The sequence below is a fragment of the Microcaecilia unicolor genome, chromosome 2, assembly GCF_901765095.1.
Source record: "Microcaecilia unicolor chromosome 2, aMicUni1.1, whole genome shotgun sequence".
Classification (NCBI taxonomy): Eukaryota; Metazoa; Chordata; class Amphibia; order Gymnophiona; family Siphonopidae; genus Microcaecilia; species Microcaecilia unicolor.
Genome location: NC_044032.1, coordinates 72,938,336 through 72,955,048, shown reverse-complemented (window position 1 = coordinate 72,955,048; position 16,713 = coordinate 72,938,336). Strand labels below are relative to the sequence as shown.

The 16,713-nt window shown below is 44.3% G+C and overlaps 1 protein-coding gene across 1 annotated transcript in view; it reads right to left on the bottom strand.

The window, feature by feature from the left end:
• NIPBL (NIPBL cohesin loading factor) overlaps positions 1 to 16,713 on the bottom strand; it is a 1,064,356-nt gene that overhangs the window by 601,284 nt on the left and 446,359 nt on the right. The window contains 1 exon segment of the mRNA XM_030191924.1: positions 2,830 to 3,065. Coding sequence (XP_030047784.1) covers positions 2,830 to 3,065 — 236 coding nt within the window.

Below are 16,713 nucleotides of genomic sequence, written 5' to 3'. Positions count from 1 at the left end.
TCCCATTGTCAGAAACCAACATAGGCTTAGCTTGAACATTTAAAACACATAAACAATCTTTTTTTCTTTTCATGTAAATAGACATACTACCCAACAAAATATGTTCATTTTCAGTGTATTTCATTGTCTTTAAATATAAAGGACATTTTTATAGAGACTCTTGTAACTTGAAGAGGAAACAGAACCTAATTCAAACAAGGGCTATGCTTAGCAATAAAGCAAAATTACTCATCTGTAGAGATGTTCTCTGAGGAGAGCAGGATGAATAGCCTCACTGATGGGTGACATCATCCGATGGAGCCTGGAGCAGCAAGCGCTCTCCAGCAGTCTTCCAGAAGCTTTTGGAAGCAGCCTACGACACAAGTGCACACTTTCCCACCTGCTGTCGTCACGCAGGACAGGCACAGATAGAATTCAAGGGTAAGTTGCGGGGCAGTGTGGATATTCATCTGCTGTCCTTGGAGAACACCTGCTACAGCTGAACTTTCCTTTCTCTAAGGACAAGCAGGACAGTACATTCACACTGATGAGAATCCTTAGCTACCAGGCTGTCTTAAAGAAAGGGAATACAACCAGGGTCTACAAAGAGTAAGGCCCAACCTGTAAAAAAGTAACAAACGTTGTTCTTTTAAAGACTGATTGGAAAAGAAATAAATGCTCTAGGCAATAATGAAATGTGAATGTGTGGACTGGAGTCCATGTTGCAGCTCTGCAGATTATCTCTATAGAGGCTGATCTGAAGTGGGCTATCAATAGAGCCATGGCTCTGACATTATGAGCTGTGACATGACTCTCTAGAGTCAGTCCAGTCTGAGCGTAAGTGAAGGAAATGAAGTATGCCAGCTGATGGCAGCCTCCACTACGTAGGGGTCAAAAGAAACAAAAAGCTGGGTGAACCTTCTATGGGCTTCACTGCAGTCCAGAACAAAAGCCAAGGCTGTACTGAAGTACAGAGTGTTCAGTGCACTTTCATCTTCGTGAGTATGCAGCTTTGGAAAAAATGTTGGTTGAACAATTTTCTGATTAAGGTGAAATTCTAGCATTACCTTAGGAAGGAACTTAAGATGTGTGCATAAAACCACTCTGTTGTAAAGCCTAGTACAAGGTGAATCAGCTACTAACATCTGTAGCTCACTGATCCTGTGTGCTGAAGTGGCCACCACCAAAAACAATAGCTTCCAAGATCAGGTACTTCAGGTGGATCAGAGTAGTGGGGGCCTTGATGGGATGGAAGTCCCTCATGAAGAGAACTAAGGGCTATGCAGTGATGAACACTAAGGTGAACTCTTAACAAGTTGGTCTGCAGACTTGAATCCAACAGGTATAGAAAATACTCATGCAGGTTTTGTGTAGGAGAGGAAAGGTATTTCAGAAATCTGGTTTTGGCTACATGAAGGCACACCCCATTTGGTTCCCAGGAGTTTGAGCAGCCCTTACCATTGGAGGCACTTTGAGGATATGAGGGAATCCAACACTTCAGTGCTTTCAATGCTGTGCCTTAAGGGGGAACAATGCCAATGCTTCTTGGCCTCCATCAGAAGCATGACATCTTTAGGTGTCAACGAGATTGATGTTGAACCCTTCCATGCCCTTGGGAGGGGATTGGAGGATGTACGATCCTGGTAGCCATTACCGATGCTTGATGTTGAGGAAGGTGGAGGCCTTCTTAATGCCAACGGATCCTATCTGATGCAGCTCCTGAAGCCACAGAGACTGATGTTTTCAGATGCCAAAGTTGATGGCCCAGAATTTTGAGCCCCCAAAATCTGTTTACACTGCGTCTCATGACCTCTAATATCTCTCCTTGTCATCTATGAAAAGAGCTTGCAAGAACAGGTATTATGATCGGGTCCCTGACACTGCAGGCACCAATTATGAGTGTCCATGACAGACATGGTCCCATTATATCTGGAGCACTTGTTGAAAGTACTGGAAGTTTTCTAGGACATGGGAGAAAAAATAGCCAAGGCGAAATCAAATGGCTCAAAGGTTTAATTAAAAAAAAAAAAAAAAAGTCGCCAAACCAGGTTGCCAAGGCCTAACAGGGCCTAGTTGGCTACAAAAATAAATAAATAATAAAGAAAGAAAGAAAGAAAGAAAGAAAACTGAAAGTGCATAAAAAACTTGAATAAGGAAATAAGAGAGAGGACTGGTCCTGCATAATCACTTACACAACAGAAACCTACAAGAGGAAACTGAGATAAAAGTTTTTGACACAAGCTGTGAGGGAAAAATGGAAAAACCTTGCTGCTCTGCATAAAAAAAATACTGGACTGAGCTGATCAGTTCAATAATGGTTGGCAGGAAGACAAGAGCATACGTGACAGGCCACTTCTGGAAGAACCCCGAGGAGCGCTTGCCAGGTCGGGCTCCATCAGATATGTCACCCATCAGTGTGGATATACCATCCTGCTTGTCCTTGGAACCTGCAGAGAGGGCTCCTAGATGCCTTATATACAGTTACAGTATCTTTCATGTCTGTAACAAGACAGTGAAGGCAAGAAAGCAACAATATATTAAAACATCTGAAATGAATCATATTTGGATTTTTGGATCTATGATTATTAGTTTTTGAGGCTTGAACATAACCTCCCTTGCACATTAAAGGGTGGCATGTCTACTTCTATGAATACAGCCTCTTTTGAAAGACTGTGTAAATGTTTTGCTTTATTAAGCTAAGCCTGTGTTGATTTCTGCCAACAGGACAACTGTAATTTTTCAGGTCCTCTATATACCTTTTTTTTTCCACTCCTGAATTGTCTACAGACCTATTTTTTGACATAGTTTCTGTGGAAGCCTCATTTTTTATTCATATTTGTTATTTTATACTAACCACCATGAGGATCCACTCTGTAGACAGGATCGTACTGTGGATATAATGTATTCTGTAAATGAAATTTAGTGTACTGAATAATTCTTTCTATCACATCTTCTATATACACAGCTTTTGGCATATTTGGTGAGGTCATAATGTTGACAGCTGTAAGACAGGCGTCAGCAGATTTGGTGACTCTTTCCATAATCAAATCACGCCACAATTTTTCCTCATCTTCTGTGTCATTATTCTACAAGACAACAAAATTGTATTATTGAGATGTTATCTATAAAGTAAACGGAAATAATACTTAAGTGTATACCAAGACATACTCTGTTCCCTGCACCCCCCCCCCCCCCCCCCCGTTTTTATATTTAAAACATGCATTACTGCTTATTTTCTTAAACAATGTAATAGGTTATCTTCACATAAATGTTAATAAAATATGTAAAATATTCCTATATTTCATCACAAGTAAATATGTTAAAATATTTCTATAATTTATTACAAGTAAAATTATGACTCCATAATTATCAACATTTAAATTGTTTTACTTTATTATTTAAAAGACTTTTAAATATAAATTCACTTTTAAAAGAGAAAGTTTTATTTTAGAATAAAGAAACCAACAAGGGAGAAGATATCTTCAAATGAAATATTAGTCTTCAAGGAACAGTGACTCCATTTGCAATAACCTTCATTAAAATACATCATGGCTCTTTATCAGAAGGAGGGCCCTATATGGCCTTGTAAACTTATATATATACCAAAATCTTTGAAAAACAAATCTTATTTGTGGCCCAACAAAAGGGATGACAACTTGTAAAGAATTTTGGCCACCAAACTAGTTTTGTCTCCCAAAGTAAATCTAGTACAGTATTTAAGAAACTCAACTCTGGTACAATAAACTGCCGTTATAATTAATTAGTTTCCAGTCTGTCCATCCATTGAAGAGCAGGACTGGATATTCAAAAGGTATGGCCGGTTTATATTTTGAGAAAGTCACATAAAACCTGATAATTGCCACATTGAGCCTGCAAATAGGTGGGAAAATGTGAGATACAAATGCAACAAATAAATAAATAAATAAATAAATAATTGAAATGCTCCCAAATCTGATCAGTGGTCAAGTTTTGCCTAGGCTATTTGTCACCCACACAAACTTTATCTCATGTCCAAAGAATATCCAGAAAGAACAGAAAAAAAATTGGCCAGTTATCTTTATCTCAACACAGTCAGCTGAATATTGGTACCATGAACAGTACTTTAAAAGTTGAAAGAGTTGTTCTAGTAAACATTAAAAAAAAAAAAAAAAGAAACAACTATTTGAGCATGCCTTTCATGAACTGTCATAGCTTTGCATCTTGTGACATAGCAAATTCTACTTACAACACTAGACAGGAAAACATTTTCAAACTAATCAACTTTTTTTTAAACATTTAACTTGACAATGGGCTACAAAAATTTGTACAGATGACTCAGAATGCAGAAAGATCTCAGAATGAGAACAGCAAACAGATATAAGAACTCTAGCTTTTCCAAACACGTGTGGTTAAACCTTCCAGCTTCATTCATTCATGTACCTAAGAAACTGCTACACTTTGGGGTGTGTCTGCCAAAGGCGTTAAGCCCTAAAAGCATGCATAGCATACATGAAAATGCTTACCTCAAAGGCGCTGGTAATCTTTTTGTTGTCTATATTTTTGTATTTATTTTTGGAGAGGGCATGTCAGGGGTGGAGAATGGGTGTGGAAGTGCTATTCAGCTAGCGTGTTGACATTTGTGTGTGCTAACTGGTTACAGCGTCCATAACATGGGAGCCCTTATTGCCTCCTAAACAAGTGGTGGTTGGGGCTCCCACATCAATTTTTTTTTCAGGTTGCACAATGAAACATCGTCCCAAATGATATTTAGACAAAATGTGGCTCTATAGTTGTGCTCAATAAATCATATTACATGCAAGAAATGTATCAGCAATTGGCAGATTCCAGCACATATTGTAAACTTAAGCCTAACCTGACTGGGAATTTATTAAAAACTATTGAAACATGAGCCTCTCCAGATGGGATATCTCACGAAGAGGGAAAGTACACTTTTAAGTCATTTACATTCTATTATCCCTGTGTTATACACGGTCCCTAAAATACCCAAAAAGTTGGAAGCCCCTCAGGCTAGACCTATTGTCTCTTCTAGGAATTCTTTATTGGAAAGAGTAAATATATGGATGGGTTTTGCATCCCCTGGTGCAGCTGGTCCCTTCATATATAAAAGACACGTAATATTTATTTACAAATTTTGTCTAAATATCATGCAAGGTCTAATAGGTTGATGGTCACTTTGGATGTATGTTCTTTATATACTTATCCTACAGCAAGAGGCGTTGGATGTAGTGGAAAGAACCTTGGACACTCACCCTCGTCCTTACACAGTACCCACTGATTTTTTTGATTAAATTGATTAGATTGGTCCTGTTTGATAATCACATTATTTTTGATGATACACTTTACCTTCAAATATCTGGGATTGCAATGGAAGCATCATTTGCTCCTTCGATTGCCAATGTCTTTATGGGCCAGTTTGAGACAAGTTTGTTTACTGTGCTCTAGCTTCAATAAGGTTCAGTACTGGGGGAGATATATAGACGATATTTTTGTGTTATGGGAAGGTACTGTGGACGATCTTCAGGAGTTTTTGGGTTGGTTTGAACAGTTGTCATCCAACTATAAAATATGAATATGCGTTTATTTTATTTATTTGTTGCATTTGTATCCCACATTTTGCAGGCTCAATGTGGCTTACATTATGCTGTAATGGCGATCGCTATTTCCGGAATGAGAAATACAAAGTGGTATTGCATTAAAGTTCATAAATGATACAGTAAATTATAGAGTAAGTTAGATAATCTGTTCATTTCCGGCTTGAAAAATAAGGTGGTAGTGCGTTAAGGTAAAATTAGGTCTTAGCTGATAATTTTCTTTCCTTTAGTTGCAGCAGATGAATCCAGGATCTGGTAGGTTGTGTCCGCCTATCAGCAGGTGGCGATAGAGATCACTGAAAAGATAGTAGTGACCCTGGACGCTCAGCTCCCTATCACCTCAGTATAGGTCGCATCCCCAAACCATCTCCATTCTATTTTTTGGATGTGTTGGTGACCAAGGAGGATGGGGTGCTCAGGACAGATGTTTATATTAAACCCACCAACAGGAACAGTGAAGATACATACCTGTAGCAGGTATTCTCCGAGGACAGCAGGCTGATTGTTCTGAAGTCCACGGCACCCCAGGAACAGAAATCTTCCTAGCGACAAAACGTTTGCTAGAGCCTTCAAGCGTGAGGACACGCATACCGCGCATGCGCAGCCATCTTCCCACCAGTGGCACGAGAGTCCCGCTTTAGTTAAATATAAAGCAATAACAAAGAAAAAGAACAACTCCAATGGGGAGGCGGAGAATACCTGCTACAGGTAGGTATCTTCGCTTTCTCCGAGGACAAGCAGGCTGCTTGTTCTCACGATTGGGTATCCCTAGCACCCAGGCTCACTCAAAACAACAAAGAAAGGTCAATTGGGCCACGCAACGGCGAGGACAAAACAAGGATTGACCTACGAAGCAGAACATCTAACTGAGAGTGCAGCCTGGAACAGAATAAAAATAGGCCTAGGGGGGTGGAGTTGGATTCTAAACCCAGAACAGATTCTGCAGCACCGACTGCCCAAACCGACTGTCGTGTCAGCTATCCTGCTGGAGGCAGTATTGAGATGTGAATGTGGGATTGATGACCACGTCGCAGCCTTGCAAATCTCTTCAACAGTGGCTGACTTCAAGTGGGCCACCGACGCTGCCATGGCTCTAACACTATGAGCCGTGACATGACCTTCCAGAGTCAGCCCAGCTTGGGCATAAGTGAAGGAAATTAAATCTGCTAGCCAATTAGAAATGGTGCGTTTCCCAACAGCGACTCCCCTTCTGTTGGGATCGAAAGAAAAACATTTGGGCGGACTGTCTGAAGGGGCTTGTCCGCTCCACGTAAAAGGCCAATGCTCTTTTGCAGTCCTATGTAAGACACTGACATTCAGCAGGGCAGGTACGAGGACGGGGAAAAAATGTTGGCAAGATAATTGACTGGTTCAGATGGAACTCTGACACCACCTTCGGCAGGAACTTAGGGTGAGTGCGGAGGACTACTCTGTTGTGATGAAACTTGAGATAAGAAGCATGCACTACCAAGGCTTGAAGCTCACTGATCATACGAGCTGAAGTAACCGTCACCAAGAAAACGACCTTCTAGGTCAAATACTTCAGATGGCAGGAATTCAGAGGCTCAAAAGGAGAGTTCATCAGCTGGGTGAGAACGACGTTGAGATCCCATGACACTGGTGGAGGTTTGACAGGGGGCTTTGACAAAAGCAAACCTCTCATAAAGCGAACAACTAAAGGCTGTCCAGAGATAGGCTTACCCTCTACACGATAATGATAAGCACTAATCGCACTAAAGTGAACTCTTATGGAGTTGGTCTTGAGACCAGACTCTGACAAGTGTAGAAGGTATTCAAGCAGGGTCCGTGTAGGACAAGAACGAGGATCTTATGCCTTGCTGTAACACCAGACGGCAAACCTCCTCCATTTAAAAGAGTAACATCTCTTCGTGGACTCTTTCCTGGAAGCAAGCAAGACTCGGGAGACACCCTCTGAAAGACCCAAGGAAGCGAAGTCTACACTCTCAACATCCAGGCCATGAGAGCCAGAGACTGGAGGTTGGGATGCAGAAGCGCCCCCTCGTTCTGAGTAATGAGGGTCCAATCTCCATGGTTCTTCGGAGGACAACTCCAGAAGAAGAGGGAACCAAATCTGACGCGGCCAGAAGGGAGCAATCAGAATCAGTTCCGTGGTCTTGCCTGAGTTTCAGCAAAGTCTTCCCCACCAGAGGTATGGGAGGATATGCATACAGAAGGCCCTTCCCCCAATGAAGGAGAAAGGCATCTGACGCTAGTCTGTCGTGGGCCTGAAGCCTGGAACAGAACTGAGGGACTTTGTGATTGATCTGAGTGGCGAAAAGATCCACCAAGGGGGTGACCCACGCTTGGAACATCTGGCGCACTATGCGCGAGTTGAGCAACCACTCGTGAGGTTGCATGATCCTGCCGAACCTGTCAGCCAGACTGTTTAAGCCTGCCAGATACATGGCTTGGAGAAACATGCTGTGACAGCGAGCCCAAAGCCACATCTGGACGGCTTCCCGACACAGGGGGCGAGATCCTGTGCTCCCCTTCTTGTTGATTTAGTACATGGCAACCTGATTGTCTGTCTGACTTTGAATAATTTGATTGGACAGCTGATCTCTGAAAGCCTTTAGAGCATTCCAGACCGCTCGCAACTCCAGGAGACTGATCTGAAGACTTTTTTCCAGGAGGGACCAAACTCCTTGAGCTCCCCACCCCAGTAGGGATGCATCCGTTGTCAGCACTTTGTGAGGCTGAGGAATTTGAAAAGTACATCCCAAGGTCAAACTGGATCGAATTGAAGGGAATTGTGAAATTCTGTGGACAGCTGGATTACATCCTCTAGATTCCCGGCAGCCTGATACCACTGGGAAGCTAGGGTCCATTGAGCAGATCTCATATGAAGACGGGCCATGGGCGTCACATGAACTGTGGAGGCCATATGGCCCAGAAGTCTCAACATCTACTGAGCTGTGATCCGCTGAGACGCTCTGGCCATGGAAACTAGACACAGAAGATTGTCTGCTCTCATCTCGGGGAGATAGGCGCGAGCCGTCTGTGAATCTAGCAGAGCTCCAATAAATTCCAGTCTTTGAACAGGAAGAAGATGGGACTTGGGGTAATTTATTACAAACCCGAGTAGCTCCAGCAGTTGAATAGTCATCTGCATGGACTGTAGAGCTGCTGCCTCCGATGTGTTCTTCACCAGCCAATCGTCGAGATAAGGGAACACACGCACTCCCAGTCTGCATAGCGACGCTGCAACTACTGCCAGGCATTTTGTAAACACCCTGGGCGCAGACGCAAGACCAAAGGGCAGCACACAAAACTGGAAGTGCTGCGCTCCCAGATGGAACCAAAGATACCTCCCCTTTGAACTGGAAGTATCGGGATGTGTGTAAATGCATCCTGTAAGTCCAGAGAGCATAGCCAATCATTTTGCTGAATCATGGGGAGAAGGGTGCCTAGGGAAACCATCCTAAACTTTTCTCGGACCAGGTATTTGTTAAGGGCCCTTAGGTCTAGGATGGGATGCATCCCCCCCCCCGTTTTCTTTTGCACAAGGAAGTACCTGGAATAGAATCCCAGCCCTTCCTGCCCTCGACCGCACTGGCGCTGAGAAGGGCGGAGAGTTCCTCTGCAAGTACCTGCCTGTGCTGGAAGCTGAAGGACTGAGCTCCCGGTGGGCAATTTGGAGGTTTGGAGATCAAATTGAGGAAGTATCCTAACCGGACTATTTGGAGAACCCACCGATCGGAGATTACAAGAGGCCACCTTTGGTGAAAAAATTTTAACCTCCCTCCGACCGGTAGATCGTCCAGCACGGACACTTTGATAGCGGCTATGCTCGCCTGTTGCCAGTCAAAAGCCCGTCCCTTGCTTTTGCTAGGGAGCTGCAGGGGCCTGTCTTGGCGCTCGCTATTGACGAGAACGAGCACGCTGGGGCTGAGCCTGAAAAGGCTGTCGGGCAGGAGGATTGTAACTACTCCTATTATAGGTATAGGGAGCATTCCTTCTTCCCCGGAAAAAAAGTCTACCTGATGAGGTAGAAGCTGAAGGCGCCCAGCGGGAGAGATTGTCCATAGCGGTTTCCCGCTGGTGGAGCTGTTTGACCACCTGCTCTACTTTCTTGCCAAAAATATTATCCCCCCCGGCAAGGAACATCCACAATCCACTGCTGGACTCGATTGTCCAGGTCAGAGGCACGCAGCCATGAGAGTCTGCACATCATTATACCCTAAGCAGCAGCTCTGGATGCAACATCAAAAGAGTCATAAGCACCCCTGGACAGTAATTTACGACACACCTTCAGCTGCCTGACCACCTCCTGAAAAGGCCTGGCGTGCTCCACAGGGAGCTTGTTCACCAAGTCCGCCAGTTGCTTTACATTGTTCCGTGTGTGGATGCTCGTGTAGAGCTGGTATGACTGAATCTTGGACACGAGCATAGAGGACTGATAGGCTTTTCTCCCAAACGAGTCAAGCGTTCTAGATTCCCGCCCCGGGGGCGCCAAGGCTTTTTTGGGGATGGTGGGGTTAGTTAGTGGTTCCTCAGCAATGTCTCGTTAAGGACATTATGCAGAGGAACAGTGGATGATTCCGCAGGTGGCGGATAGACAAGGACCTCGAGCATCTCAGTCCTGGGCTCCTCCTCAGATACCACAGGGAAGAGAATAGCCACAGACATTTCCTGGACAAATGAAGAGAAAGAAAGACTCTCCGGGGGAGAAAGCTTTCTGGTGAAGGAGTAGGATCAGAGGGAAGACCACAAGACTCCTCGGATGAGAAATATCTGGGATCTTCTCCCTCATCCCACGAAGCATCCTCCTCAGTATTGGACAAGAGTTCCTGAACTGCAGTCCGAAACCGGGTCCGTCTCGTCGCCGAGGAACCATGTCCCCGATGGCGATGTCGAGAAGTCGACTACCCTGCCGGCGGCGATATGAAGCTCCCTCCATCAATATCAATGGGGAGTCGACCTGGGTGGCAAGCATCACCAGCGTCGGGGACCACACCATAGGGCCGGAGCCAGCTGCCGCTTCCATCAACGGTGCCAAAAGCTCAAGCACCCCTGGCACTGGAACAGGCTGACGCAGCAACCCTTCCAGCAAATCTGAAAGAATGGCTCAGATGCGCTCAGCCAGAGTCGCTGTCGAGCAAGGCTGCGGGGTTCGGTGCAGGAACCGGGTCCAGAATCTGTTGAGGTCGAGGAGGCGGTACCGGGCTGTCCGAAGACCGAAGCACCGACACCTCCTGAATGATGAGTGAGTGCTCCTCCCCGGCGTCGCCGCTTCACGGGTGCCGAATCCTTCGATGCCCCAGAGCTCCCAGTATCGTGCTTAGGAGATCGATGACGATGCTTTTTTGCCCTCGCTCGAAGCACGTCATCGATACTTCTCGGTACTGACGAGGACATGGAATCCACACGCCTCCTCGGGGTCGGATCCGTGAGTCAGTCGTGAGAACAAGCAGCCTGCTTGTTCACGGAGAATCACTACTTTTGTATGACAGTATGCACCCTATTCATTTAAAGAATAGCCTTCCTTTCTCCCAGTTTTTGCGGTACAGAAGAATTTGTGATACTACATAATACATTCTTCGGTGAAGCTGATTAATACATTTTGGGATAGAGGATATTCTCATAAATTAGTTAACCAATCTCATAAACGTGCTCTTTACAATCCGAGAGAAACATTGTTTGAGACAAAAAAGGAAAAAGAAAGTCTTCCTGTGATCCCTTGTTTTTAAAATATACTAATAGGTCACCTCAAATAGCTTCTATTAACAAGAAACATTGGAAAGTGGTTGAAACAAGTGGTATCTTTCAGAATCAAAAAGTTACAATTTCTTATGTCCATAACAGTAATCTACAAGATATATTAAGTAATTCAGACATTTGGTCTGATAGACAAGTTACATGGGGAGAACATAAAAAATGTGGACACTGCTCTATCTGTTCAGTAACTATTAAAGGATCTGCGCTGGATTTAAAAAAATGGCACTCAGATTAAGCTGTGACATAATACGTCTTGTGACTCAGAAAATGTAGTGTACGTATTTAAATGTCCTTGTGGGTTACTATACATCAGACATACCACGCAGAAATTAAAAACACGTAATAATGAATATCGACACTGCATTATTTACCAGAAAGCTGAAGCCCCAATAGTGAGACATTGAGGCATATTTTCAAAGCACTTTGGGAGGCTAAGTTCCATAGGTTTCTATGGAACTTTGGGAGGCTAAGTGCTTTGAAAATGAGCCTCATTGTCAACATTGTCAACAGTTAAATCATCAGTTTGATCAGATGAAATGTATGATTATTGATAAGGTGATTTTGGGAAAGAGACGGTGGGGGGAACATTAAAAAGATTTTGTGGAGAAAGGAACAATGGATTTATCAACGTAACACAGTGGAACCGACAGGATTGAACAGGAATGTCGAATGGCATGCTTACATTTAACTCACTGCTATTTTTAAATCCATCGCTAATGCAGCATGCTTTGGAGATCTGGGTTTTTCTGTTCGTCAAGTTGTACAGTCATACACCTCCTTAGTAATGATGTCACCACAGAGGGGTGGGCAACGTATTTCCATCAGCTGTTGAAACTGTCAGTGTTCTATGTTTCTCGGCACCATCTTTTGAGTTCATAATGATGGTGTGAAGTTTTTCTTTTACGGTCTTCTCCTGAAGCAGCAATTTTTTTGTGAAACGAGGCGCTCTTGTTGAGGAAGGAGAATTGATGTTTTGAAGATATGCTTGTGTCCAACGTGAACAGGCAGTGCACTGCACACGTTTGTAGGATTAGATCAGCTGGAGTTGTATCAAGCTACATCGAGGACATTCAACTTACAGTGGAATCGTGTCTTCTTCAGTTAAGTGACTTGGAGTTTTTGAGGGGGTTCATTTATGCTGGCCCTTGAAATATTTGATGTTTCCCCTTTATGCATTTTTTGATTTTGGCTATCTTTTCTCTACTTTATATGCAGTAAGCTTTATACGCACCAAGCGGGTTCCATTTTGGGCAAGATTTTGTTTTTTTGTATATTTTGTTATTCTTTATGCATTTTTTGAGTATTAGACATTTATATATTTTTACATGTGCTTTTCACCTTTTTCTTATACATGGTGTAGAAGGTTTTTTTTTTTTTATATCAGTAATTTTTCTCCTTGACACTGGGAGCTTTTTGTGCTGATTCTTTTTTCATCTTCCATTTTATTTTATTGACCAGTGATAATATCTGACTCTCATTCATGATAGTGGAATATTTCATTACTTTTGGTATTGGTCCCTATCAGGAGATTTGAGGTCATGTTTGTTTAAAATTGCTTTAAAGGTGTTTTTCCTGTGAATTAGGTGCTAGCACTGTAAAAATTATTTCCGAACTACAAGGACCTTTTTTGGGTTTTCTATAGTTTTATGTAGTTTCTCTCCTTAAGTAGAATAGACTTTTTATTTATTTATTTATTGCATTTGTATCCCACATTTTCCAACCTATTTGCAGGCTCAATGTGGCTTACAGAGTTTTGTTATGACATAGTCATTCCAGGATGTCAGTTACAATTCGTAATGTACAGAGATTAAGAAAAGGTAGTGAAAAGGAGGGTATTAAGCAGGATAGTATAGAGGTGGACATTAATAGCTGGGTGAGCTGGTAGGTAGTTTTGTAAGGTTATGGGTTCTCTTTGTAGGCCTTGTTGAAGAGATGTGTCTTCAAAGATTTGCGAAAGTTAGTTATTTCGTCAATAGTTTTCAGGGCTGTAGATGTCAGGCACCAAAGGAATAAAACTGATGCAACATGCACTTACGGTCCCCTCCAGAATGCTTGCTAATGACAAAGACCCATGTCCAATCATATTTAAAATACTGAGGTACCCACAAGCATCTGGCAATCCTGACTGCTGCTAAAGTCAAAGCATTGATCCTGATCCAAGGTAGGAAAGTCTCATCGGTGCCAGATATTGCAAAAAAAACAACAAAAAACCCCCACAATTTCTTGTATTACATTCGACTTTGAACCACATGGAAGCCCAATAAGTGCTCCACTAGCCTGCATGCATTAAGTCACATATTCCCTCATTCTATTACATGGTGCCTAACTTTATTTGCCAACTGCAGGTAAGTGTACACTTAGGCACGTAACTGCTAGCTGAGTGCTCAATACTATTTTATAAATGACACACATACCTCTAGCATGCAAATGCAAAAGGAGGCGCATGGGTGGATCTAGGTGGGACCAAGATTTATGCACATAACTTACAAAACACTAAGTCACATGCTAAATTGTTGCATTTAGGCATGCATGCTATTGACATGGCGTAAGTGGGCACACCAATGTGTAGGTATATTGATGCCGATTTATGCAAGCATTCTATAAGATTCTTTGCACTCAGATTCCGTTATAGAACTAACACTCGGTGTGTAGCATCTAAGCACTAAATTGTGATGTACAGTTATAGAATTGCCTCCCTATGAAATAAAACAACTTTATACTTGGACTCAGACAAATTGCAAAAGTTTTTTGACCAATATAAAATGGCTTGATACTGGAACCTAGTAACTTTATAGGCATTTTCTTAAAAGAATCATAATCTTCCAGTCTTGATTTTCTAAGATGACTATCTTCTTCTTTTGACTACCAACATTACAAGGTCTTGTTCAGCGCTAGGTTTTCAATCTGATGTCACACTGACAATGCTGCATTCGGATGATTGTTAAGAAATACTTAGGGCCTTAAGTCCCCAGTACTTATAATATATACTTCTCTATGGCCACTGACTCTGAACCTGGACCAAGAAAAATTAATTTCTGAAACATATCTTCGATTTTTGCTACAACTGGGCCTATGTTAGCTCCCTTTGGCTGGGACAATATGGAGCACAGTCCTGGATGATTTGCTATATTTTTAGGAAGTACCTGGAATAGAATCCCAGCTCTTCTTCCCTGGTGGAACGGGTTCAACCGCTTGGCCTGTGGAAGGGCAGAGAGTTCCCCTGCAAGTATCTGCTTGTGCTGGAAGCTGTAGGACTGAGCTACCAGTGGGCAATTTGGAGGCTTGGATTTCAGATTGAGGTTGTATCCTAACTGGACAATTTGAAGAACCCACCGGTTGGAGGTTATAAGAGGCCACCTTTGGTGAAAAAACATTAACCTCCCCACAATCGGCAAATCATCCGGTATGGACATGTTTACTGAGGCTATGCTGAACTGGAGCCAGTCAAAAGCCCATCCCTTGCTTTTGTTGGGGAGCCGCATTGGTCTTAGTCGCACGCTGATGACGAGAACGAGCGCACTGGGAATGAGCATGGGCAGGCTGCCAAGATGCAGGAGTGTACCTACACCTAGAGTAGGAATAGGGAGCACTTCTCTTCCCTCCAAAAAACCTACTAGATGAGGAGGCTGTAGCAGAAGGCGCCCGGTGGGAAAGAGAATCCATAGCATCATTATGCTTCTTAATCTGATTAACAAGATCCTCTACTTTCTCTCCAAAAAGATTGTCTCCCCCCCCCCCCCGGCAAGAAGCATCCGCTGTTGGACAGTATGATCCAGGTCAGAGACACGCAGTCATGAGAGTCTGCGCATCACTATACCTTGAGCAGCGATCCTGGATGTCACGTCAAAAGTACCCCTGGCCAGGAACTTGCGACACGTCTTGTGCTGCCTGACCACCTGGCGAAAAGGTTCGGCCACCTCCGTAGGGAGCGTCTCAACCAGGTTGGACAGTTGAATTATCGAGTCCTGCAAGTGTACGCTCATGAAGAGTTGGTATGTCTTTCTCCCAAAAGAGTCAAGAATCCTAGCTTCTCTGCCTGGGGGCACCGAAGCACAGTCTCTAGTACTCCTATCTCTCGAGAGCGGAATCCACCACCATGGAATTGTGGTGTAATTGGGACCTCATCAATCCAGGTTCATCGTGGATCCAGTATTGGGACTCAGCTTTCTTGGGAACCACAGGGCCAGACAGAGGAGCAGACTAGTTTTGCATAAGGACTTCCTTCAGTACCTTATGCAGAGGGACTGACACAGCCTCTTTAGGTGAAGAAGAAGAATCGAGGACCTGGAGCATGTCAGTCCTGGGCTCATCCTCAACCTCCACAGGGATGGGAATAGCCATAGCCATTTCCCGGACAAAGGAGGAAAAAGACAGACTCTCGTGTGGAGACAGTCTTCTATCCAACGGAGGAAAAGGGTCATAAGGAATCCAAAAGGACTAATCAGAAGAAAAGTACCTGGGATCTTCCTCTGATTCGCACGAGTGCTCCTGCTCAGTGTCATACACAACTTGTGTCAAGGTACTCTGACACTGGACCTGCCTCGATGCCGAGGAACGATGTCTTCTGTGGCGATGTCGAGAGGTTGATGCCCAATCCGACTGCGAAGAAGCTCCCTCCAGCGACGTCGGAGTCGACCTGGGTGGCAGCCGACGCTGATGCCGCAGGCGGCACCACAGTCAGAGACCTCACCACAGGAGAAGGGCCAGACACCGCTACAGCAGATGGCACAGAAGGCGTAAGGACCCCCGACACCGAAGCTGATTGTTGCAGTAAGCCTTCAAAAGTTCTGGAAACAAGGCACGATACGCTCATCGAGAGCCGCCATCTGAGAAGGCTGCGGGACCAGTGGAACAGGCGGTGGCAGAATCCGTGGAGGCTCGGGGGCAGGTACCGGGCTGCCAAAAGACCCACAAATCAACACCACCTGTACCGAGGGGGAGTGATCCACTCGGTGCCGACGCTTCTCGGGTGCCGACTCTCTCGACACCCCGGAGCTCCCGGTACCATGCGTCGAAGGAAAACGATGACGATGCTACTTAGCCTTTGCTCGACGCCCGTCATTGAGACTCCTCGGTACCAATGAGGAGGACTTGGAATCCTCACGTCTCCTCGGGGCTGGGTCCGCCGGTCGGTCCCGGGGGGGCCTGCATAGCAAGAGGCCTCGAGGCAGGTGGAGACCCACTCGACGCCTCACTGCTCCCAGTATGAGTTGGTCTCGGGGCAGCCATTACCTCTCCTTCCGACGTCGATAATCCTCTCGATATCGCCGCCGACCTCAGTACCGATGTCATTGCTGACGTCGAAGGACCAGACCGAGCTCCATAAAGCTTTTCTCATTGGGCTTCTTGAGACGCTTGAGTCTGTTTCTTCATACGAAGACACAGACTACAAGCGGATATACCA